At 35.1% G+C, this 26,891-nt stretch overlaps 1 protein-coding gene across 1 annotated transcript in view; it reads left to right on the top strand.

Moving 5' to 3' along the window:
• LOC141521177 (scavenger receptor cysteine-rich domain-containing protein DMBT1-like) overlaps positions 1-26,891 on the top strand; it is a 135,704-nt gene that overhangs the window by 23,935 nt on the left and 84,878 nt on the right. Inside the window, 14 exon segments of the mRNA XM_074233436.1 lie at positions 1,105-1,134; positions 2,166-2,222; positions 8,422-8,739; positions 10,159-10,185; positions 11,321-11,371; positions 11,620-11,658; positions 13,644-13,961; positions 15,521-15,547; positions 17,095-17,130; positions 17,353-17,409; positions 23,315-23,632; positions 25,128-25,154; positions 26,562-26,612; positions 26,835-26,891. Coding sequence (XP_074089537.1) covers positions 1,105-1,134; positions 2,166-2,222; positions 8,422-8,739; positions 10,159-10,185; positions 11,321-11,371; positions 11,620-11,658; positions 13,644-13,961; positions 15,521-15,547; positions 17,095-17,130; positions 17,353-17,409; positions 23,315-23,632; positions 25,128-25,154; positions 26,562-26,612; positions 26,835-26,891 — 1,413 coding nt within the window.

The following is a 26,891-nucleotide window of genomic DNA, read 5'->3' as shown; positions in this document are numbered from 1 at the left end:
TTTCTAATTATTTCAATGAACTTTGCAAGTGATTTACTTTCTCAGGTTCTGTTTCTTTGTGCATAAATGTAAGAGTTCAGAACTTTTAATATCTCTTCTCACTCTTAATTTTTTATCTTATCATCCTTTCATTCATTCCCCTTTGTTATTTCTAGAAAATTTCAAAGGAATCAAAGGTGTCATATTTTTTCCAGATATTTTGAATCCAATTTCTTTTTTCTCAAATAAAGGAATACACCTTGAAATTTGAACAAGATGAAGCCTTGTGAATATGACAAACCTTTATTTGGTGAAGATTATATATAAGATTATATGAAGATTATATATACTCTTTAGGTAGCAGAAAATAATCCTTCCTTCTCTTTATGTTGAAACAATCAGTTATGGTTCTTTTCCCCAAAGTATAATAATATTCTGATCACTCAGATGAACAAAAAGCACATTATAATGAATGTTAGTTCCTTGATCCTAAACTCAAGGAAGACTAGAGTTTGAATGGTTATGCAAGGACATCTAGCCCAAGTTATGCCTATTGTAGATGAGGAAACTGAATCCAAGAGATGTTAAAGATTGGTCAAATCTCATCTACCTAGTAGGTGACAAAGTACTGAGGCTCAAACCAAGATTTGTTGTTTTTTTGCTCCAGTGCCCTTAGCTTTTATTTCTTGACCCCCTCATTGGTATTTATTGGGTTTGAGTCTATGTTAAGTCTATGTTATACTGGTTAGGATTCAGCAGTGATATTGCTGATGTTGAGTTGATGGTTATGTAGGCAGTAATGGACAATTTTATTTGGCAACAATTTGGCCTACTTAGTTCAATGACCTCTCTTAAAATGAATTGTCCTGAAATTTTTCAAGAAAAGATTAGCCAAGTATTAGCCAGGTTTGTGATAGTGGGGATTTCTTTCATGCATAAGATGGCCTAGGTCCTTTTAGGTTTCCTTCCAAATCTCAAATTCTGAGACTGTGTGAACTTGTTCTTGATCTTTCTAATTCAAGTTATGCCCTTATTGGTCTGGGAGTAAGTAATTTCTTGTTCCTACCTGTTAATTCTTTCTCTAAAATGTGATCATATCTGATTTGACCTTCTCTCTTATTGTAGCCAGTCCATCAGCTCCACCCACCATCAGTGGTAAGTCTGACTTCTTTCTTATTCAACATCATGGCTTTTCATATGAGAAAAACCTGTTTAATTTTTTACTATTGTAGAGAGCTGGCACTTTTCTTATGATATCTGTGAGCATAGCAGAGACTTTGTTAAGAAACTTAATTTTAGTTCTAGTCACCAAATAGTTCTTTCATCTGATTGACCCTTCCTTGGTACTATGATGGGTCCCAGATTTTGTCCTATTGGTAAAGTTTCTTTATGACTTCAGGTATTTTAATGAGCATTTGTTGTTTTTTATTCATTTAGTTTTACAAATATCATCAAATATATATTTTATATAAAACTATTTAATCTTTATTTTAGACCTATCTAGTCAATAAAGTGTTTCGAAGTCTAGATTCCTTTGCTTTTGCAAATACTCATCTTTTTCTCTTCTCTTTAAACCTCTCCAATCTCTTTTCCCTTCTCCTTTTCTTCTCTTCCTAAAATTTTATATTTAATAAAACTTGCATTACTTCCACTGTATTATTTCAGTCTTATATTTTGAAATCATTGAACATGGTATCAACCTACTCTCTACAGTTTCTTATATCATATTTACAATAACAGATTCTTTTTGATTTCTTTGTTTCCCTTCCCTTCCCCTCAATTCCCTTTTCTTACATTCTCTTGTCTATCTTTCCCTTTTTTCTTCCTTTGTTTCTCCTTGCCTTTTCTTCCATTATTATTCATTTCTTTTTCTTCCTTTCCCTTCCCTTCCTCCAGCATTTCTTTTCTTTCTCTTTCCTTCCCCATTCTCTCTTTCCCCCTTTCCATTGCTTTCTTTCTCCTCCATTCCCATAAAGAAGAGCATATTACTTTAATTTGCTTGATTTTAGCTTTTAATGAAATCCCATTAATTCCAGTTTATTTGCAACTTGTCCTATCCTCTCATTAAAAAAAATACAAAGAAAGTGACAAGATGATGACTTAATTTAAAAAAAAAAATCTAAGGAAGTGCTTCTGAATACCCTCCAATTATGAGATGTGATTGAATTTGTACTTTTCACTTATAGGAGCATCAGACTTTCCAACTACTGAGCCATCTTTTCTTACAACAATAATCACCTCAGGTAAGGCTTCCTATTCTTCCAGTTTCATTTTTTGAATCTCCAATGAGTCAATCAGAGAATTTATACAAAGGTATAAACATCTTTAAATAGCAATTCAACTTATTCTACATACTTTTAATACGTGTACCAAATGTTTAAAGTATGTGTTGATCAATTTGGACACACATATGAAAATTAATGGTAACTTTGAGAGAATATTCTTTAATACTCTTTGAAATCAGATTGAATTTGAACTTTTCACTTTTAAGGATCTGCTCCAAGTACTCAGTCAACTTTACACACAACAATCTATGGTACAGGTAATGCTTCATCTCTGTTATTCCATTCTTATGAATCTTTAATGAGTTTTAGTTACAGAAGAAAAAGTCATACAAATATTTGAACATCTTTAAATAAAATTTATTCCACTACTTTTATTAAGTGCACTACATGTTCAAAGAATGAACTAGAAGTCACTGTGGATACACATATAAAAATGGATATATTCCTGTCCCCCAAATCTTGCAGTTTGTTGGGAGATTGTACATATGAATAAACAAGGTAAGTGGGAGCACAATGGATTAAGGCAAGGGGGAAGATTGTGAGAGAAGATTTCATGATTATGCTATCACCTGAGATGAACCTTGCTGGAAGCCAGGGATTTTGGCAAAAGAGACAAAGAGGTGAGGAGTGAGTGCATTCCAGCCAGAAGAGATAGCATGTGAGAATGTACAGTGGTTGATATCAGATACAGTATCAAAGTCAAAGGATAGTTCATGATCCTTTTTAACCTTTATTCTTCTTCACTTCTTTTTTTAAAATAGCATTTTGCCTATTACATGTCAAGATTATTCCTATCATTTATTTTTAGAAGATTTTGAGTTTCACATTTTTCTCTCTTCCTCTTTCCTCTCCCCTCAGGTGACAATGGTAGGTAATAGAGTTCATACATGTGTGATCATGTAACACTTGTATACATATTGCTTTTCTTTTATCTGAGCTCAGAATTGCTAATCCTGCTTTTTTTTAACTTCCACTGAAAGAGAATTGACTCTGTTCCAGCACCTTTCATTTACTCTGTGTGTCTCTTCTTCACAACATATTGTAGATTCTGGTTTTTGATACACTTAGCTATTTGCTCCTTTTTTTTTGGAAGAGTTCATCCCATTTACTTTCACAATTATGATTTCTAATTTTGTATTTCCCTCCCTCTCATTTTTCTTCTTATTTTTTCTCTCTCTTTCCTTTCACTATTTCTCTCTTTAACAGTTTTCCTTCTGTTTACCATCTCTCCCATTTTGCTTTCTCTTCACCCAACATACACTTTGCTTAATCTTCTGCCTTCCTACTTTCCTGTCATGTAAGATAGACTTCTGTCTTTAGTTGTTAATATATATTATTGTCTCTTTGAGCCAATACTGATGAGAGTGAGATTCAAGTGATGCTTATTGTACACCCTCCTATCTTCTACCCCATTGTAATAGGTCTTGTACCTCTTCATTTTAAATACTTTACTATGTCCTACCTCTCCCTTCTTTCTACATCCAATATCTCCTTTTTCTCATACCTTAATTATTTTTCATATTACTTTCTCAATTTCATCTTATGCTCCTACCCTCTATGTATGTTCCTTCTGGTTGCACTATTAGAGTTACAATATTCTAGAATTACAAGTATCATCTTCCCATGTAGATTTGTACACCATTTAGCTCTATCAAATCCCTTATGCTTTCCATTTTTTTAAAACCTGTTTATTCTTCTCTTAGGTCTTGATATTGGATATCAACTTTTTAGTTTAATTCTGATCATCTTCTTATGAAAGTTTGGAATGCTTCTATTTCATTGAATGATCATTTTACTCACTTGATTTCTTATGCATAATTTAGCATCTATTAGCATCTTTGCCTTCTGGAATATCATGTTCCATCACCTGAGATCTTTTAAAATTGTAGCTGCTAAATCCTGATTGTGACTCCCTGATATTTAAGTTGGTTCTTTCTGCAGTAATTTTTCCTTGATCTCATAGTTCTGCAATTTGTCTTTTTGGGGATTTTTTTGGTGGGGGAATCTCTTTTCTGAGGTGATTGGTGGATTCTCTCAATGACTATTTTGTCCTCTGGTTCCAGGATATCACAGCTGTTTTCCCAGATAATTTTTGAAAGATGCTATCCAGTTTCTCATTTTGATTGTAGCTTTCAGGTAGTCCAGTTATGCTGGATCTATTTTCCAGGTCAATTCTTTTTTTTGATGAAGTAATCTAATTTTCTTCTATTTATTTATCCTACTTCATCCATCATAGCAGTCTATCTCACAATGTTGCTCTTAATATAAATAAAATGTTCTCTTTATTCTACCTACTTCACTCAACATCAGTTCATGCAAAGTCTTATATGTTTCTCTAATGGCCAACTGCTCATGATTTTTAATAGCACTACATAAATTCATATACCATAAACTGTTTAGTCATTCCCCAATTGATGGGCATCCCCTTGATTTCCAATTCTTTGCCATTAAAAAAGGGCTGCTATAAATGTTTTGAACATGTGAGACTTTTCCTACTTTTTATGATTTCTTTGAGATTTGGACCTAATATTGGCATTACTTAATCAAAGATGATGATTAGTAATATTGCTCTTGGGTATAGCTCCAGATTGCTTCAGAATGGCTCCATCAGTTCACAACTCCCCCAGTAGTGCATTAATGCCCCAATTTTTCCCACAATCTCTCCAGCATTGGTCATTTTCTTAGACAGTCTAATAGGTATGAGTTGATGCCTCATAGTTGTTTTAATTTGCATTTCTTTAATCAAGAATGATTGGAGCTCTTTTTCATATGACTATAAATAACTTTAGCTTCATCTTAAAACTGTCTGCTCAAATCCTTTGACCATTTATCATAATCTTATAAATTTGGTTCAGTTCTCTCTATATATTTTAGAAATGAGTCCTTTATTTGAATCCCTAGCTGTGAAATTTTTCCCCCCAGCTTTCTGCCTTCCTTCTAATCTTGGCTGCATTGGCTGTTTTATTTGAGCAAAATCTTTTTAATTTAATATAGTCAAAAATCATCCAATTTGCAATTTATAATGTTCTCTATATCTCTCTATATCTTTTTCTCCCCTCCAAAGATCTAACAGAAAGAATATTCCTTATTTTCTTAGTTGGTTTATGTTATCACCCTTTATTTCTAAATCCTGGACCAATTTTGACCTTATTTTGGTACATAGTTTGAATGTGGGTCTTTTGCCATACTATTTTCCAGTTTTTCCAGTAGTTTTTTGTTATATAGTGAGTTCTTATCCCAGAAGCTGATGTCTTTGGGTTTATCAAACAGTAGATTAATAGAGTCATTAACTACAGTTTCTTTTGTACCAATCTTATCCACTGGTCTATTACTCTATTTCTTAAGTATTACTAGGCAGTTTCGGTGACTGCTACTTTATAATATAGTTTTAGACTTGATACAACTAAGCCACCTTCGTTTACATTTTTCAATCAATTCCCTTGCTATTCCTGACCTTTTGTTGCTCCAAATGAATTTTGTTACTCTTTTTCCAAACTGTAAAATTAAAATATTAGTTTGATTGAGATGGCATTAAATAAATAATTTAATTTAATTTAGGTGGAGTTCTCATTTTTATTATATTAGCTCATCCTAACCATGAACAATTAATGTTTTTCTAGTTGGTTAGATCTGACTTTATTTGTGTGAAAAGTATTTTGTAATGGTATTCATATAGTTTCTGGATTTGTCTTGGGAGGTAGATTTACAAGTATTTGGAAATTTGGAATTTCTTTTTTCTATTCTTGCCCTTGGGCTTTATTATTCCTATATAGAAATGCTAATGATTTATGTGGGTTTGTTTCATATACTGCTAATTTGCAAAAGTTGCTAATGTTCAAGTAGATTTTTATTTGATTCTCTAAATATACAATCATATTGACTGCAAAGAGTGAAAGTTTTGCTTCCTCATTGCTAATTCTAATTCCTTCAGTTTCTTTTTCTTTTCTTATTGTTAGAGTTAACATTTCTAATACTGTACTGAATAGTAGCAGTGCCAGTGGGCACCCTTGATTTTGTTGGAAATGCTCCCAGTTTATTTCCATTATATATAATGCCTGTTGATAATTTTTGATACTGTTTATTATTTTAAAGAAAACTCCATTTATTCCTATACTCTCCAATGTTTTTTTTTTGGTAAGGCAATGGGGTTAAGTGACTTGCCCAAGGTCACAGAGCTAGGTCATTATTAAGTGTCCAAGGTCAAATTTGAACTCAGGTCCTCCTGACTCCAAGGCTGGTACTCCATTCACTGCACCACCTAGCTCTCTCTCTACAGTGTTTTTCCCCCTTAGTTTTTTGCAAGACAATGGGGTTAAGTGACTTGCCCAAGGGGCCACACAACTAGATAATTATTAAGTGTCTGAGGCTGGATTTGAACTCAGATACTCCTGACTCCAGGGCTGGTCCTCTATGCACTGTGCCACCTAGTTGCCCCTTTTTTAAAAAGTTTTTTTTTTGCAAGTCAGTGACTTCAGTGGCTTGCCCAAGGCCACACAGCTAGACAATTACTAAGTGTCTGAGGCCAAATTTTAACTCAGGTACCCTTGACTCCAGGGCCGGTGCTCTATCCACTGTACCATCTGGCTGGCCCCTCTCCAGTGTTTTTAATAAAAATCGGTGTTATATTTTTTCAAAATATTTTCAACATCTATTGAAATAATCATTTATTAGTTTCATTATCGATATGTTCAATTATGTTGATTGTTTTCCTAATATTGAGACATTTCTTGTCTACCTGGTATAAATCCATCCTGATTATGGTGTATTTTAGTTTTTGGAGAGTTTAATTCCTTTCCACTTTGTCACTTTTATTTTTTTTTTGATGATTTACATTCTTTTTTCCAGTTGGTCATTTTTACTTTTTTTAAGGAGTTGATTTCTTGACTCAGTGTTTCATAATTCTGCTTGGTTCTTCTTTCTTTTTTGATTTTTTTCCCCTTTTTCTCTTGATTGATTTTTAAAATCCTTTTGAACTCTTCCAAGAGGTTTTGGATATGAGGTCAATTCATAAACTCCTTTGAGGTTTTACATGTAGACAGTTTATCACCTTGTTTCTTTTGAGATGGCATTTTTATTGTCCCTATCATAATAGAAGCTTTTTATGGTTAGCACTTTGTTTTGGTTCACTTTGATAGTTGAGCTTCTGTTCCTGGGGTACAGGGAATATAGTCCCCAGTTTTTTGTGTTGGGTCCAGCATCTGGTTCATGGTTTATTGCTTGCCAAAATGTTTCCTGTGCAGTGATTTCTTCCCAACCGAATCCCCTTGGTTGTCCCTACCTTCCCAGGGTCCAGGCTTTATCTTCTAATAGCGGACCCTTGCTGCTGACCTGCCAACACTATGGCTTGCTGAATTGGGGACCTGAGCTGCATTGTGACTGAGTCTCCTGTTGACTTTCTGGCTTTCCAAGCAGTGTTAGGTTACACTTCCCATTTACCCTAGAAGAGAAAGATTTTAATGAAGATCCTGCATAATATCTTGAGTTAATAATTTGTTTAGTTTTTGGTGAATTCCTTAGCTTTAATGTGTGTGTATAGAGGCTTATTTAAAGTTATTTCATGAAAATCCCTAGGAGATTTCAGGTTTCATGACACCATCTTGGCTTCTTCCCTCCTTACTGCTAAACTCAGGTCAAATCATTCTCTTTGCTAGTCTGAGAAGGTATGGTTTTTCAAATTTTATTCAAGTCCATAAATTGAATTGAGGTGACCCAAAAGATAAGACCATGGAAAAAAGAACAGTTTGGTATCTATGTGATAAAGATGGTATCATGGTTACTAAATGCTCTGCAGATACATTGGGATATAGAAATATTAGAAGGAAAAATCAAACTTAACTTCTCAAATATCTTAGATAAGGCAAATTAAGAACCTTGGGTTATCAATAATCTGTTGATCCATTAACAAGATGGTGTCCTGTATGACATTCCTAGGTCCCACAAAGAGGTGGAATACTTGTTAAATGTAGGACAAGTCATGCCTCTGAATTTTCTGGTTCTCTTTTCATTGTGTTATTCTGGCCTTAAGACATGACTAAAGTAGATTTGACACTTCAGTAACCCAGATACTTTTGCTGGTTTGGAGAAATAATTGAAGATTCTAAGACTTGCACCCTGAAGAAGAACATTAAAATCAAATTGCTTTCCTTCCTTTGCACAGATTCTGCTACAGCCTTGAGACTGGTGGATGGAGGAGACAGATGCCAGGGTCGAGTTGAAGTACTGTACCAAGGATCCTGGGGCACTGTTTGTGATGACAGCTGGGATATCAATGATGCCAACGTTGTCTGCAGGCAGCTGGGCTGCGGGTATGCTGTGTCAGCTCCAGGAAATGCCCGATTTGGGCAGGGCACTGGCAATATTGTCCTGGATGATGTGAGATGCTATGGAGATGAATCCTACCTGTGGAACTGTCCCCACAATGGGTGGCTCTCTCACAACTGTAGGCACAGTGAGGATGCCAGTGTCATCTGTTCAGGTAGTGTCTCTCTGGGAACCACCTGCTCCTTCTTTTCTTTAGGGCATCCTGTCTTTCTGGCTGAGATTGTTTCTGTCCTGAGCTTGCTTGAGCTTCTTCCTGCCCAGAAATATCCAGAAGTTTCTCAGAGTTGGAGAATGGTGACGATCAGGGGCTGCTGGAGTTAAGGAGATAACTTAGTTTATTTTTCCAAGGGCAGCTCACTATACTTTATAGCAGTGATAGTAGTAACACTTCAAGGTAGGGATTGTTCAGGGAAAGAAGAATCCTGGGAAAAGAGTTCTAGTTTGGAAACCAGAGAATTGGGATAAAATTTTGATGCCATTCCGAATTATTTTTATTATCTTTGTAAGTTGCCCACTCTCTTTGGGCCACTGTTTCTTTATAGCTAAGAGGAAGAACGGTTTTTGTATCTCTTTTGTATCTTTTCCAGCTCTAAATTTATTGTTCTACCTTGTCACTCATGCTCCTTTGCAATTCCTAGAAAATGTCAAAGGAATCAATTTTGTTGAGTTTTTTCACGTATTTTGAATCTAATTTCTTTTTTTTTCCTTAAATAAGGGAGTATTTCTTTAAATTTGAACAATATGAAGTCCTGTGGACAAAAAAGACTACCCCAAAGTATCTGGTGTAGACTATCTGTATGTACTCTGTAGGTAGCAGAAAATATCCTTCCTTCACGTTATGTTGAAACAGTCAACTATGGTTCTTTACCCCAATGGCACATTTATTAAGTATAAAAAATGTTCTTATCACTCTGATGAACAAAAACACTTCCCTGATGGCTCTTAGCTTCTTTATTCTAGAATCAAAGAAGTCTAGAACTTGAATGATCATGCAAGGACCTCTAGCCCAAGTTATGCCTATTGTAAATGTGGAAACTGAGTTCAAGAGATGTTAAGAGATGACAAGTGTTGAGACTCAACCAGATTTGGTGCTTTTTGATCTAGCACCCTTAGTTCTTAGTTCTTTTCCTCTCATTAGTGCTTATTGGGTTTAAGTCTGTAAAGGCTATATCATACTTTTTAGGATTCAGCAGTAGCACTGTTGACATGTTATGTGAGTGATCATGGCCAGTTTTCTTTGATCACAAGTTCAGTCCATATGTAGTTAGTGACTACCTTAAAATTAATTGTCTTTAAACTACTCTCTTAGAATTCTTCAAGGAAGGGACTGCAGAACCACAAGTCTGATTTTCTGTTGTATGAATTCCTGTCATCCTTGTGTTGGTTTCGGTTCCTGTTAGGTTTCCTATTAAATCTCAAATTATCTGACTGTGAACTTGTTGATTTTTGGGATTTGTGCTTTGGACATGCCTCCTTTCTTTGTGTGCTGGGTGTATTGACTTCTTATTCCGACCTGTGATTTTCTTTCTCTAAAATGTATCTACCTCTAATTCAGACTTCTCTTTTGTTATAGCTTTCACAACAGCTACACCCTCCACTGGTAAGTCTGACTTCCTTCTTATTCAACATCATGGGTTTCCATATAGGAAAAACTTTTAATTTTCAACTACTGCAGAGGGGTGGTGATTTTTTCCTCTGTAGTGATATCTGTGAGCTGAGCAGAAACTTTGTTAAGAAATTTAATTTTCATTCTAGTCATCAACCAGATATGACTGACACTTCTACATACTATGATGGGTCCCAGATTTTGTACTATTAGTAATGATTCTTTATGATTTCTATTATTTTAGAGGAGTATTTGGTTTTTCTTTGAGGTTTACAAATATGATCAAAGAGAAACTCTAAATAAATAATGGTTGTGTCCAACCTTTATTTAAAATGTTCTAGGCATAGCTATTCATTTCTATCAAATTATATGAATCAGGGTCTCTGTAGTTTTAAAGCCTAAATTTTTCTTTCTTTTGTGTACTCTCATTTTCTTTTATCTCTTATCTTTTTATGTTTTTGATCTCTTTTGCTTCCCTTCTCTTGCTTTAATTATATATCTAATATATTTTGTATTATTTTCACTGTTTTACTTTCAGTTGTTTATCCTGAAATCATCGACCATGGTATCAGCCTACTCTGTACAGTTTCTTCTTTCTTAAGTTTACAGTAACAGCTTCTTTTTTATTTGTTTCCCTTCTTTCCCTTTCAGTTCCCCTTCCCTACCCTTCTTCCCTTCCCTTCCAATTCACTTTCCCTTCCAATTTGCCTTCCCTTGCCTTCCCTTGCCTTCCCTTGCTTTCTCTTGCTTTCCCTTGCTTTCCCTTTCCTTCCCTTGCCTTCCCTCCCCTCCCTCCCCTTCCCTCCCCTCTCCTCCCCTTCCCAGCATCTTTTCTCTTTCTCTTTCCCATTATTTTTTCTCTTCTCTCTTTTCCATTGCTTTTCTTTCTCCCCATTCTTTGAGTAGAGCATATTACTGAATCTTACTTGATTTTAATTTTTAATGAAATACCATTTATTCAAGTTTATTTGCAACTTGTCCAATTCTTTCATTAAAAAAAACAACCCCCCCCAAAAAAAAACAGAGAATGTGATCAGATGATGTTTTCATTAAAAAAGTCTAAGGAACTGCTTCTGTTGAATGCCCTCTAAACCTGATATGTGACTGAATTTGAGCTTTTCATTTCTAGAAACTTCAGGCCCTTCAACTATGGAGTTATCTTCAACAAGCAGCACAACAGGTAATGCTTTCTATCCCATTCTTTTTTTTTTGTGATTCTCTAATGATTTGTATCAGGGAAAAGTTGATTCAAAAAAATGTGTGCATCTTTAAATAACAATTCAATTTATTTCACATACTTTTAATAAATGCATCAAATATTCAAAGTATATGTCAATGACTGTGGATATACATATAAAATTAATGGTAACTTTGAGAGAATACTCTTTAATATTGAAATCAGATTGAATTTGAACTTTTCACTTCTAGGTACTCAGTCACCTTTAGACACAACAATAAATGGAACAGGTAATGCTTCCTCTGCTATGATTTCCTTTTTCTGAATCAGTAATGAGTTTTAATTACAGAAAATAGTTCAAAATAACTTGAATCTTTAAATTCAATATATTCGACTTACTTTTATTAAGCATATCAAATGTTAAAAGAATGAGTTAATAGTTACTGTGGATACATATATAAAATGGATACATTTCTGTTCCCCAAATTTTGCAGTTTGCTACAAGATTACATGAGGAATATATATATATATATATATATATATATATATATATATATATATATGAATAAAACAAAATAATAGAGAATAACAGATTGAGGCCAAGGTCTGAGTATGAGGAATTATGAAAGACAGAGAAATGAGGAGGAAAAGTGTATTTGAGTCAGAAGAGACAGCTTAGGAGCATGCACAGTGATATATCAGATAGAGTGTGACAGTCAAAGGATGGTTAGTGGTGCAGTTTAGCCCTTATACTTCATAGCTTCTTTTTTTGATAGTATTTTTCCCTATTACTTATCAAGATGATTTCTATGATTTATTTTAAGAAGATTTTGAGTTTCAAATTTTTCTCCCTCCCCCCTTCTCTCCCCTCATCTGAAAATGGTAAAACAATGTGATATAGGTTGTTCTTGTGATCCTGTACCACATGTATACATCTTAGAACAGTTTTGAAAGAAGAAAAAGTTAAAAAGGAAAAAAAAGTATCATGAAAAAGAATAAATTAAGTAAATAAAAGTATGCTTTGATTTGCCTTCAGAGTTCATCAGTTCTTTATCTATGAACAGCATTTTCCTTTATGAGTCATTTGCATTTGTCTTTGATCATTGTGTTACTTTGATGAGTTGGGTTATTGTATGGTTGGTTATCACCCAGAGTTGCTGATAACAGGAGCAATGTTTTCCTTGTTCTACTCATTTGATTTTTGCATAAATTAGTACATGTCTTGTGAGGCTTTATTGAAATCTACCTATTCATCATTTCTTATTGCACAATCTCATTCCATTACTTTTTGTTCAGCTATTCCTCAATTGATGGGCATCTCATCAATTTCTGATATTTTGCAACCATGCATGCAAATATTTTTTTGCAGATACAGATCTTTGCTCTTTTTTATGATTTCTTTAGCTATAGACCTAGTAGTTGTATTGCTGGATCAAAGAGTATGCACAGTTTTTTTGCCTTTTGAATATAGTTCCAAATTGTTCTCTGGGATGGTTGAAAATCAGTTCACAACTACACTACCACTGCATTAGTGTTCTATCATTTTCTAGAAGAAAATCTCTTTCCATTGTCATTTTCTTGGTTTTCTTCTACTTCCTTTTTTTCTTGCCTGCTTCATTCATTTTCTCTCCCTCCATATATCATTCTTTCATTTCCCCTCTTCTTCCTTTCTCTCCTTGCTTCCCCATTGCATTCTTCTTTTCCCCCTATTGTCTTCATTCTGCTTCTTCACATTATTCTCTTTTAAGTCTCATGAAGTTTTAATTTTTAAAAATTTTTAGTTATAAAAAAGTAAAAAGAAACATTTAGTTCTATCCATAAATTGAAATGGGGTGACACAAAAGGGATGACTATGGAAAAAACAACAGTTTTGTGTCTTTGTGATGGAGATGGTATCATGGCTACTAAATGATGTGCAGGCACATAGGGACTTAGAAATATTAGAAAGAAAAATCAAGTTTAGCTCCTCAAATGTCTTAGGAAAAGGCAAATTAAGACAATAACTTGTGCCGTTAACAGGATGGTATCCTGTATGACATCCCTAGTTCCCACAAAGAGGTGGAACACATATTTAATGTAAGATAGGTCTTACCTTCTAAGTCTCTGGTTCCCTTTTCTTCATGCTATTTAAGCTTTAAGATATGACTAAAGGAGGTTTCACAACTCAGTAGACCCAGAGGCTTTTGGAGGTTTGGAGAAGTGATTGAAGATTCTAAGACTTCAGACCTGAGGAAGAACTTTAAAACAGAAATGCTTTCCTTCTTCCTTTGCACAGATACTGCTACAGACTTGAGACTGGTGAATGGAGGAGACAGATGTGAGGGTCGAGTTGAAGTGCTGTACCAAGGATCCTGGGGCACTGTTTGTGATGACAGCTGGGATATCAATGATGCCAACGTAGTCTGCAGACAGTTGGGCTGTGGATATGCTGTGTCAGCTCCAGGAAATGCCCGATTTGGACAGGGAACTGGCAATATTGTAATGGACGATGTGAGATGCTATGGATATGAATCCTACCTGTGGTATTGTCCCCACAAGGGGTGGCTCAGTCACAACTGTGGACACCAGGAGGATGCCAGTGTCATCTGCTCAGGTAGTGTTTCTCTGGGAACCACCTCCTCTTTCTTTTCTGGAGTGGATCCTGTCTTCCTGGCTGATATTATTCTTGTCCTGAGCTTGTTGAGAATGTCTTCTTGCCCAGAAATATCCACAAGTTTCTCATAGCTGGAAAGTTCTGAGGATCAGGGATTGTTGGAGTTAAAGAGAAAACTTGGTTGGTAGTTCACTATTCTTTTTGAAAGTGATGGTGATCACACTTCAAAGTGGGGTTTTTTTTAGGGAAAGGAGTATGCTGGGGGAAGAGTCCTAGATTGACAGGCAGAGAATTGGGTTAAAAGATTGACTCTTTTTATAATTAATTCTATGAACTTTGGAAGTTGTCTACTTTTTCTGGGTCACAGTTTCTTTATAGTTAAAGGGAAGAACCCAGACTGGCTTTTTTTAGATCTCTTTTAGCTCTTAATTTATTATTCTACAACCCTGTCACTATTGTCCTTTTGTAATTACTAGAAAATTTTAAAGGTAACAATTTTGCTAGGCTTTTCCACAGATACTTTGAATCCAAGTTCTTTTTTCTCAAATAAGGGAGTGCTCTTTAAAATTGAAAAAGATGAAGCCCTGTAGTAAAAAAAAAAACAACAACAACAACAACAACAAAAAAAAAACGAACCCTGAAAAAACCTTTATCTGTTGTAAACTATTTCTAGTCTTTCAGAAAACATCCTCCTTTCACTTTATGGCCACAGTCCACAAGTATAAAAATGTTTTGATTACTCATATGAACAAAAATACACTTTACTAGGGGCAGCTACCTGGTGCAGTGGATAGAACACCGGCCCTGGAGTCAGGAGTACCTCAGTTCAAATCCAGCCTGAGACACTTAATAATTACCTAGCTGTGTGACCTTGGGCAAGTCACTTAACCCCATTTGCCTTGCAAAAATACATTTTACTGATGGCAGTTATCTTCTTGATGCTATAATCAAGGAAGCCTGGAGTTTGAATGATCATGAAAGGATCTCAAGCCCGAGTTATATCTAGTGTAAATGTGGACCTAAGTCGAACAGATGTTCAGTGATTGGTTAAAGATCTCCTATCTAGTTGATGACAAAGTGTTGAGTCTCAAACAGAGATTTGTTGCTTGTGAGGTAGAGTGCTCTTAGTCTTAGTTCTTGATCTCTCATTGGTGTTTATTGGATTTGAATCTGAGATAGCTATGTCATATTGGTTAACATTAAAAACTGGCACTGTGGACAGTTATGTGGGTAATAGTGGCCAATATTTTTTGGCTAAAAAATTAACCCACAGAGCTCAGTGACCTCCCTTAAAATGAACTGGCTTTGCACTACACTCTTGGAATTCTTCAAGGAGCGATTGCAGAACCAAAACCAAGTTATTCATATTGTGAATTGCTTTCATCCATGAGTTGGCCTAACTTCCTGTTAGGGTTCCTTCTAAGCCTGAAAATCTGTGTCTTTGTGAACCTGTTGTTGATCTTTATGAATTGTGCTTTGGACATGCCTCATTCCTTTGTAAATTGGGTGTTTAGAATTCTTTATATCCACGTCTCATTTGATTTTTTCTCTTATTGCAGCCAGTACAACAGGTATACCTACCATTGGTAAGTCTATCTTCTTTGTTTTTCAATGGCATGGCTTTCTTTATGAGAGAAATCATTTAACTTTCTACAACTGTAGAGAGGTGTTGTTTTTCTCCTTTGTAGTGATGTCTGTGAGGTGAACAATGACTTTGTTATGAAACTTGATTTTAATTGTAGCTCCCAAATACTTCTTCCAACTGTACTTCCCTTAGTCTGGTTGCTGTGATTGGTCCCAAATTTTATCTACTTGGCAGTTTTTTTTATGACTTTAGTTATTTCAAATGGGCATTTGTTCTTTTAATTCTTTCAGTTTTACAATTTGACCAAAGAGAACTTCTATATAAACAGTCATCATGTCTAATCTTTATTCTCAGACTTTCTAGGTAAAACTAAGTTGGCATTTCTAGCAGATTATATGAATCATGGTTAATCTATTTTCTTTGTAGTTTCAAATTGTAGATTCTCTTGGTCTTGTCTACTCTCATATTTTTTCTCTTCTGATTTTAATTTCTTGTCTGTTCTGTTTTGCCTTCCTTCTTTCTCCTTCCCTTCTCTTTGTTCAATTTTATATTTAATAAAACTTGCCTTACTTTCATTGCTTAATTCTCAATTTTTTAATTATGAAATTATGAGTAACTACTGTGGTTCCTCCTGCTATATATAATTTTTTATCTTTTTTAAATTTCTTTTTTAATATCTTTCTTTTCCTTTTCTTCCCTTTCCTTCAGTTCTCTTACCTGTCTTCTCTCTCTTTCTTTCCTCTTCCCTTCTTTCTCTCCCTTTCTGTTTTTCTTTCCTTTCCTTCCTTTTTATTCTTTTCCCTTGTTCAGCTTCATTTTCTATCCTGACCTGCCTTGTCTCTTTGTTTCCAGTTCTTTTTTATTCTCTCCCTTGCTTTTTTCTTACCTTTTTATCTCTCTTCCCTTCCAGTTAATTCCCTATCTCTCTTCTTTTCTTTCTCTTCCTTTTTCCTTTCCTCTTTTATCTCGCTTCCTTTACCTTCTATTCTTTCCTTTTTATTTTTTCCCCTTCCTTCATTCCTTCATTCCTTCGTTCCTTCATTCCTTTGTTCCTTCCTTCCTTCCTTCCTTCCTTCCTTCCTTCCTTCCTTCCTTCCTTCCTTCCTTCTTTCCTCTCTCTTTCCTTCTTTGTTTGTTTGTTTGTTTCTTTCCTTTGTTCCTTCATTACTTCGTTCCTTTGTTCCTTCCTTCGTTCCTTCGTTCCTTCCTTCCTTCCTTCCATTCTTTTTTCTTTCCCCTCCCTTCCCTTCCCCATCCCACCCTTTCCCCTCTTTTTCCTTTCCCCATTATTTTTTCTTTTGCCCTTTCATTTGCCTTGCTTTTCATCTATTCCTTTAATCAAGAACATGGTATTCAGTTTTACTTGATCTTAGTTTTTCTAAATAAATGCCTTTAACTCCAGTTTATACGCAAACTTCTTCGAAATTGTCATTAAAAAACACAGAATGTGATTAAATTATATTTTCATCATGAACTATCTGTGGAAGTGCTTCTGATGCATAGCCTCCAATCTTGAGTTGTGATTGAATTTGCACGTTTCATTTCTAGGACCATCAGACTTCCCAACTACTGTAACAACAAGAGGTAATGCTTTCTATTCTGTCATTCCCGTTTTCTGTATCTGTAATAAGTTGTAGTCAGAGAAGAGTAGAGACATTTTGAAATACCAATTAAATTTATTGCAAATGCTTTTATTAAGTGCATTGAAAGTTAAAGATACATGCTAGTCACTGTGAATAGATATTTACAAATGAGCAGTAAATGAGTGAATTACTTTTAATCTTGTAATGAATTTTTACCTTTTAGGATCAACAGCTTTTCCCACTTCCCAGTCACCTTTATACACAACAATATATGGAACAGGTAATTCTTCCTCTGCTGTCATTCTCTTTTTATGTATATCTACTAAGTTTTAGTTAAAAATTCAGTTTATTCCAAATATTGTTATGAAGTGCATCAAATAGTCAAGGCATGTGCTAGTCACTGTGGATATACATATAAAATTGATACATTCCCATGATCTAATATGTACAGTTTTCTAGGAGGTTGCATGATGAATGTACTCATACATAAAACAGGGTAGGTGGAAGTACAGAGAATTAAGGCAGGACACGGTTTGAGGGAAGATTTCGTGATAGAGATATTTTCTGAAGTGAACCTTGCTAGAAGTCAGGCATTCTGAAAGACAAAGAGAGATAAGGAGGGAGGGCATTCATGTAGAAGGGATAACATCTGGGAATGTACAGTGGTAAATTCAATGGGCATTTGAGTGTCCAGTTTTGCCTTTATGCTTCAAAACTTCTTTTATTACGTAATATTTTATTTTTCCTTTTACACATCAATATGATTTTCACGATTCAGTTTTAGCAGATTTTGATATCCAAAATTTTCTCCCTCCTTTTCTCTTGCCTCTTCAGAAAGCAATAGATAATTTGATATTGATTATATATGTACTTTCATGTCACATCTTTCCATGTTAGCACATTTGTGAAAGAAGAAACACGATTAAAGAAACACCCAAAATAGTAAAGTAGTGAAAAAAGCATGTTTTGACCTACATTCAGCCCATCAGTTCTGATGTGACTATGGACAGCATTTCCTTCATTAATCCTTTGGACTTATCTTGGAGCATTGTGTTGCTGTGATGAGCTGAATCATCAATGGTTGATCACACAGTGTTGCTGATTCTGTGTTCAATGTTTACCTGGTTCTATTCATTTGACTACAACATTTTCTTTATGTTTCATGAGATTTTTCTAAATTCTGTCTATAATTTTTATTGCACAATAGTTTTCCATTACATTCATATGCATATACCACAGTTTTGGAAAACAGCTGCAAATAAATGGCACATGTAGGCCTTTGCTCTTTTTTTTTTTTAATGATTTCTTTGGATATAGACCTAGTAGTTGTATAGCTGAATTGTTTGCCCTTTGGGTATAATTCCAAATTGTTCTAGAGGAGAGTTGAATCAGTTCACAATACCCATAGCAGTGCATCAGTGTTCTCATTTTCCCATGTCCTCCAGATCAAATATTGCTTTTCATTTTTGTCCTTTTGCTAATCTGATAGATATGTGATGCAACTTTAAAAGTTATTTTTATTTTCATATTTCTTATCAATAGTGGATTGAATATCTCTTCATATGCCAATAGGTAGCTTTGATTTATTCATTTTAAAACTTCTTGTTCATTTCCTTTGAGTATATAGCCATTGAGGACTGGCTTGTATTCTCATAAATTTGACTCCATTCTCTGTATCTTTGAAAAATGAGACCTTTCTCAGAGATGCTTGCTAGAAAGGTAGTTATCAAGGTTTGTTTTTTTTAACTATGCTTCTAATCTTAATTTCTTGGTTTTGATTGTGGAAAAGTCTTTTAATATAATATAATTAAAACAATCTATTTTACACTTTGTAGCACTTTCTGGCTGTTGTTAGGTCATAAACGTGTGACTCACCATGCTTTTCTTTTTACTTTCACAGATGCAAAATTTTTGCATCTCTTTGCTTCACAACATAATTGCAACATTCTGGTTTTTGATAAACTCTCTTCTTCTATTTTATGGGACTTTTTGTACCATTCATATTCATAGTTGTGATTGCTGTGTATTTCCTTCCTTGAAATTTTGAAATTTTATTTTCTCTCTCTCTCTCTCGCTCCCCCTCTCTCCCCCCCCCTTCAACAGAATTTTGCTTTTCTCTCGGCTACCTGTCCCAAATTATTTATTCTTCTTCCCTTCAATTTCATTTGTGTAAAATAGATTTCTATATTTAACTGCTTTTATGCATTATTCTCTCTTTGAGCCAATACGGATAAGAGTTAGGTTCAAGTGATGCCTGCTGTTTACCCTTTCATCTTCTCCTGCAATGTAATAGATATTTTCTACCTCTTCATTTGAAATAATTTACCCTGTTCTACCTCTTCCTTCCTTCTGTACCCAATATTCTCCTCTTTCTCTTTCCTTAAATATTTTTCACATTATTTCCTCAATTTCACCTTATTTTTGAATCCACTGTCTATGTATATTCACTCTATCTGTATTACCAGTGTTACCCTTATAGGGATGTATTTAGTTCTATTGACTCCCTTATGTTTTCTCCCCCCCCCCCCAACTCATTTCTTTTTTGTGCTTCTCCTGAAACTTGATAATGAAGATCAAATTTTTGGTTTAATTTTGGTCTTCTTATGAAAGCTTGAAATTCTTCTAATTCCCTGAATGACTTTTTCCCTTAATAATTCTTGGTTGAAGTCCTAGCTCCTTTGCCTTCTGGAATGTCATATTCATCATCTCAGATCTTTTAATATTATATTTACTAAGTCCTGGGTAACCTTGATTATGGCTCCCTAATATTTGAATTGTTTCTGATTACTTGCAGTAATTTTTCCATGACCTAAGAGTTCCCTAATTTGGTTAAAATTTTACTTGTAGTTTTCATTTTAGGATCTCTTTACTAAGGTAATTGATAGATTTGATTAATGTCTACTTTGCCCTCTGGTTCTAGGATATCCGTGTGGTTTTCCGAGATAATTCCTTCAAAAATGCTGTCCCATATCTTTTGATTATGGATTTCAAGTAGTTCAACGATTCTGAAATTTTCTTTCCTGCTTCTATTTTGTAGGTTGGTTGTTTTCCCAATTAGGAATTTCTAATTTTTCATTCTTCTGAATTAAAAAAAAAAGTTTAATGACTCCCAGTGTCATAGGCTTCTACTTGTCCAATCTATCTTTTAAGGAGTTGTTTTCCTCAGGTAACTTTTATTACTTCCTTTTCCATTTGGCCTTTCTACCTTTTCAAGCAGTCTTTCTATTTCCAAACTGTAGATAGTTTTTCTTAATTCTCTTGCTTCACTCTCATATCTTTTCCCAATTTTTATTCTACATTTCATATCTGATCTTTAAACTCCTTTTAATGCTTTCCTTTGAGTTCTTCCTGAGGGTTTTATTCATAGGTGTTCTGACATTTTTGTCACAGCTCTTCTGAGGTTGTGTCTTCATCTTCTCTTTGATCTTTGTCAGCATAACAACTTTCTGTGGTTAGATTCTTTTTGTCATTTTTGTTCATAGTTTTTGTCTTTTTCCTTTTATTTCAAGGGACACTTAGCTTAGGCTTCCTGTGTCAGTGACTTAAGGCCATGACCTTTTGCCTAGTGCTATGCTGATGTTGTTTTGAGGTTAAGGTGGGACCCTCTTGTCTGCTGTTGTACTCAAGACTGAGGTGGTGGTGGAGTTGCCACTACTGGAGACTATAGGTCTGTTTCAGCTTATCTGGTGCTGAATAATGGTCCTAGTCATGATGTCTTGTATGCACTTTGGCCAGTGGGGGTATTTCTGTTTTCCCGGGGCTATAATAAAGCCTGTGGTGGTCTGTTCAGTGTCTTCTATGTGTTTATCCAAGGCCATGCTGAAGTAAGTTGCAGTTCTCAGAGCTGGTGTTTGCTCTTCCCCTAACTATGTTGCACATGTCAGTTACTGGTTTTCATGTTTTGCTGCTCCACCATCCTGGAGCTCAGAATATGTCACTGGTTTTTTGCAGGTGGACTTTGTTGTTCACTTGCTTCCTTTCCTGGACTGTGTTTCCCTTTTACCTAAGTGAACCACACATTTCTTGCTGATCTTCCAAATTTTGGGGGCTATGAGATTGATTTGCCTCATCTTTTGCTGGTTCTGATGTTCCAGGATTTGATTAAAGGTGCTACTTTATGTTGTTTGGGGGTGAATATGAGATAGTTAAATTTGTTTAGAGCTGACTCTGCCATCTTGGATCCAGGAATTCCTCTACTTCATCACCTTTTATGTTAACACCTCTCATATTAGAAAGCCTTTCTGTAGTCAATGTACAGGTATATGTGCACTTCTGAGTGTAGAGTTTCTAAAGCCCAGGGCCTTAAATCCATTCTTTCATCATTACATAAAACAGGAGCTCTGTGATGACCATCCTACTCCGAGACAATGTTTAATTGTTCAATTCACAGCTAGGGTATGGATCTTATTATTTTTTGTAGGTTACTAATGGAGCAAAGAGGAAAACAAGGCTGAACCTGTGCTCAAATCATATTTAGAAATATGAATCAGTAATTCCCTTTCAATGGGAAGGTCACTCATTGGACAATTTTGAGTTAAATACTTTTTTTCTTCAGTTCACATTTTTCTTTAGTTCACATTGAACAGCATAGCCTCAACCACTCCTGATGATTACCGGTGGGCCTCTAAATTTTAATGCAGTTATTCGTTGCAATAGTTCGATTGCTTAACAGTAGGACATTTGGGACACTTCATTTAATTTTTTTTGTCCTTTTATATTGCAAAAACTCATCATTTTGCTGGCATCATGTATTGACTGCTGGACTTGGAGACAGGAAAGCTCTGAATTGGAATCCTGCCCCAGGCACCTATTACCTTCATGACCCTGGAGAAGTCATTTAACTTTTTTGGAGAGATCAGTTTTCTCCTTTCTGTTATGGCGATAACAAAAGGGTTAATTCCACATGGCTATTGTGAAGGTCTGCCTTGATGTTATAAGTAAAACCCTTTGAAATCCTTTCATCAATACATGTATACATATAGAAAACACAAATATTCCAACAATAAACATATATGCATACATTTAATATCAATATAATATTTATCCATTCCTACATTCATGTTTAAGATGGTTCCTGCATGGAAATGATTTATGGGTTAATTTCTGAGAATATTTTTCTGGGGTTGTAGAAGAACATCATCTGGACTATTTTTTACAAAGTATCCTGGCATTTGTTTCTGAAAAGAATATGAAATAATACAATAAAATACAAATATTAAAAGATATGTTTTAAACTAATTGCCACAGTCAGGATAATGAATTACAAGCCTAACATTATTTCTCTGTGTGAAGATCTCTGGATAGGTCATGAGACGGTTTTCTCTGCACATGGCCTCTGCTCTTGGGGAATTTGAAATAATTTGAGAATCTGGAGAATACCCTTCCCATTTATGCTATGTAGACATGTTCAGACATCCTCATGGGAATATAAATGATACGTATGGACCCAGAACTTTCCCCATCCTTTTGTATGAAACAAAATTTCTTCCCTTTGCCATTTTTCTTGGTTTTCTTCTGCTTCATTTTCTTGCCTGCCTTCATCCATTCATCTCTCCCTCCTGTGATAATTCTTTCATTTCCTCTCCCTTTCCTTCCTCTCCTTGCTTTGCCCATTACAAGCTTCTTTTCCCCCTTTTTTCATTTTCCTTCTTCACTTTATTTTTTTGGAGTCTCATGAGATATTTTTTTAAAATAATTTTTATTCATGTCCTTATGTTAAAAGGAGGTGACCATTAAAATGCATGACCATTGACAAAGGTACTTCTTAGTGTTTCTGTGATGGAGATGCTATTGTGGTTATTAAATGCTATCAAGACAGATTAGGACTTTGAAGTATCAGAAAGAAAAAAATCAAGCTTAGCTCTGCAAATATCTTAGATAAGGGAAATTAAGAAATTTTAATATTGGGTTATCTTTAGTTTTTGAATCTTTAATAAAGAAGAATATATACCATTCCTTGACCTTATGAAAAGGAAGAACACTTTCTAAGATTTAGATAGATCTTACCTCCTATGTTTCTGGTCCCCTTTTCATTGTTTTATTCTGACCTTAAGACTGGATTAAAGTAGATTTCACACCTCAGTAACCCAGACACTTTTGCTGGTTTGGAGAAGTGATTGAAGATTATAAGACTTGCACCCTGAAGAAGAACATTAAAATCAAATTGCTTTCCTTCCTTTGCACAGATTCTGCTACAGCCTTGAGACTGGTGAATGGAGGAGACAGATGCGAGGGTCGAGTTGAAGTGCTGTACCAAGGATCCTGGGGTACTGTTTGTGATGATGACTGGGATCTGAATGATGCCAACGTAGTCTGCAGACAGTTGGGCTGTGGATATGCTGTGTCAGCTCCAGGAAACGCCCGATTTGGACAGGGAACTGGCAATATTGTAATGGATGATGTGAGATGCTATGGATATGAATCCTACCTGTGGTACTGTCCCCACAAGGGGTGGCTCAGTCACAACTGTGGACACCAGGAGGATGCCAGTGTCATCTGCTCAGGTAGTGTTTCTCTGGGAACCACCTCCCCTTTCTTTTCTGGAGTGGATCCTGTCTTCCTGGCTGATATTATTCTTGTCCTGAGTTTGTTGAGAATGCCTTCTTGCCCAGAAATATCCACAAGCTTCTCATAGCTGGAAAGTTCTGAGGATCAGGGATTGTTGGAGTTAAAGAGAAGACTTGGTTGGGAGTTCACTATTCTTTTTGAAAGTGATGGTGATCACACTTCAAAGTGGGTATTTTTTACGGAAAGGAACATGCTGGGAGAAGAGTCCTAGATTGACAGCAGAGAACTTGGTTAAATGAACTTTGGAATTTGTCTACTTTCTCTGGGTCACAGTTTCTTTATAGTTAAAGGGAACAACCCAGACTGGTTCTTTTTAGATCTCTTCTAGCTCCTAATTTATTTTTCTGTCACCCTATGACTATTGTCCTTTTGTAATTCCTAGAAAATTTTAAATGTAACAACATTTTAGGCTTTTCCCCAGATACTTTGAATCCACTTTCTTTTTTTTTCTCAAATAAGGGAGTGCTTTTTAAAATTGACCAAGATGAAGCCTTGTAGTAAAAAAAAAAAAACCAAACAAACCTTGAAAAAACCTTTATCTGTTGTAAACTATTTCTAGTCTTTCAGAAAACATCCTCCTTTCAATTTATGGCCACAATCCTAAAGTATAAAAATGTTTTGATTACTCAGATGAACAAAAATACATTTTCCTAGGGGCAGCTAGGTGGTGTAGTGGATAGAACACTGGCGCTGGAGTCAGGAGTACCTGAGTTCAAATCCAGCCTCAGACACGTAATAATTACCTAGCTTTGTGGTGTTGGGCAAGTCACTTAACCCCATTTGCTTTGCAAAAAAAAAATACATTTTACTGATGGCAGTTATCTTCTTGATGCTAGAATCAAGGAAGACTGTAGTTTGAATGATCATAAAAGGATCTCAAGCCAGAGTTATATCTAGTGTAAATGTGGATCCTAAGTCGAACAGATGTTCAATGATTGGTTAAAGATCTCCTATCTAGTTGATGACAAAGTGTTGAGTCACTAAAAAAGATATTTGTTGCTTGTTAGGTAGAGTGCTCTTAGTCTTAGTTGTTGATCTCTCATTGGTGTTTATTGGGTTTGAATCTGAGATGGCTATGTCATATTGGTTAAAATTGAAAACCGGCACTGTGGACAGTTATGTGGGTAATAGTGGCCAATTTTCTTTGGCTATGAAATCAAGCCACAGAGCTCAGTGACCTCCCTTAAAATAATTGGCTTTGCACTACACTCTTGGCATTCTTCAAGGAGGGATTGCAGAACCAAAACCAAGTTTGTCATATTGTGGATGGCTTTCATCCATGAGTTGGCCGAACTTCCTGTCAGGGTTTCTTTTAAGTCTGAAAATCTGTGTCTTTGTAAACCTGTTGTTGATCTTTATCAATTCCTTTGTAAATTGGGTTTTTCAAATTCTTTATATCCAAGTCTCATTTGATTTTTTCCCTTATTGCAGCCAGTACAACAGGTATACCCACCATTGGTAAGTCCATCTTCTTTCTTTTTCAACAGCATAGCTTTCTTTATGAGAGAAATCATTTAATTTTCTACAACTGTAGAGAGGTGTTTTTTCTCCTCTGTAATGATGTCTGTGAGATGAACAATGACTTTGTTATGAAACTTGATTTTAATCGTAGCTCCCAAATACTACTTCCAACTGGCCTGGTTCCTGTGATTGATCCCAAATTTTATCTTCTTGGCAGTTTCTTTATGCCTTTAGTTATTTTAAATGGGCATTTGTTCTTTTAATTCTTTCAGTTTTACAATTTGTCCAAAGAGGAATTCTCTATAAACAGTCATCATGTCTAATCTTTATTCTAAGACTTTCTAGATATACCTAAGTGTTCATTTCTAGCAGATTATATGAATCATTCTTAATCTATTTTCTTTGTAGTTTCAAATTGTAGATTCTCTTGGTCTTGTCTACTCTCATCTTTTTCTCTTCTGATTTTAATTTCTTGTCTGTTCTCTTTTGCCTTCCTTCTTTCTCCTTCCCTTCTCTTTCTTCAATTTTATATTTAATAAAAGCTTGCCTTACTTTCATTGCTCAATTCTCAATTTTTCATGTGAAAGCATGAATAATTACTGTGGTTCCTCCTGCTATCTATAATTTCTTATGTTTTTTAATTTCTTTTTAATATCTTTCTTTTCCTTTCCTTCAGTTCTCTTAACTGTCTTCTCTCCCTTTATTTCCTCTTTCCTTCTTTCTCTCCCTTTCTGTTTTTCTTTCCTTTCATTCCTTTTTATTCTTTTCCCTTAACTTCATTTTCTTACTTTACCTGCCTTGTCTCTTTGCTTCCAGTTCTTTTTTATTCTCTCCCTTCCTTTTTTCTTTCCTTTTTATCGCTCTTCCCTTCCAGTTACTTCTCTATCTCTCTTCTTTTCTTTCTCTTTCTTTTTCCTTCTCCATTTTATCTCCCTTCCTTCACCTTCTATTCTTTCCTTTTTATTTTTTCCCCTTCCTTCCTTCCTTCCTTCCTTCCTTCCTTCCTTCCTTCCTTCCTTCCTTCCTTCCTTCCTTCCTTCCTTCCTTCCTCTCTCTCTTTCATTTATTCTTTCCTTTCTTTTTTCTTTTCTCTCACTTCCCTTTCCTTCCCCATCCCACCCTTTTCCCTCTTTTTCCTTTCCCCATTATTTTTCTTTTGCCCTTTCATTTGCCTTGCTTTTCGTCTACTGCTTTAATCAAGAACTTCTTATTGAGTTTTATTTGATTTTAGTATTCTAAATAAATGCCTTTAATTCCAATTTGTTTGCAAACTTCTTCAAACCTGTCATTAAAAACACAGAATGTGATTAAATTATATTTTCATCATGAACTATCTAGGCAAGTGCTTCTGATGTATAGCCTCCAATCCTGAGTTGAGATTGAATTTGTATGTTTCACTTCTAGGACCATCAGAATTTCCAACTACTGAGTCAACTATTCATGTAACAACAAGAGGTAATGCTTTCTATCCTGTCTTTTCCTTTTTCTGTATCTGTAATAAGTTGTAGTCAGAGAAGAGTAGAGACATTTTGAAATACCAATTAAATTTATTCCAAATGCTTTTATTAAGAGCATTGAAAGCTCAAGATATATGCTAGTCACTGTGAATAGATATTTACAAATGAGCAGTAACTGAGAGAATTACTTTTAATCTTGTATTGAATTTTTACCTTTTAGGATCAACAGCTTTTCCCACTTCCCAGTCACCTTTATACACAACAATATATGGAACAG

The sequence above is a fragment of the Macrotis lagotis genome, chromosome 4 (assembly GCF_037893015.1).
Source record: "Macrotis lagotis isolate mMagLag1 chromosome 4, bilby.v1.9.chrom.fasta, whole genome shotgun sequence".
Lineage (NCBI taxonomy): Eukaryota > Metazoa > Chordata > Mammalia > Peramelemorphia > Peramelidae > Macrotis > Macrotis lagotis.
The sequence above is the reverse complement of the archived record's forward strand: the minus strand, read 5'-3'. Positions and strand labels throughout refer to the sequence as shown.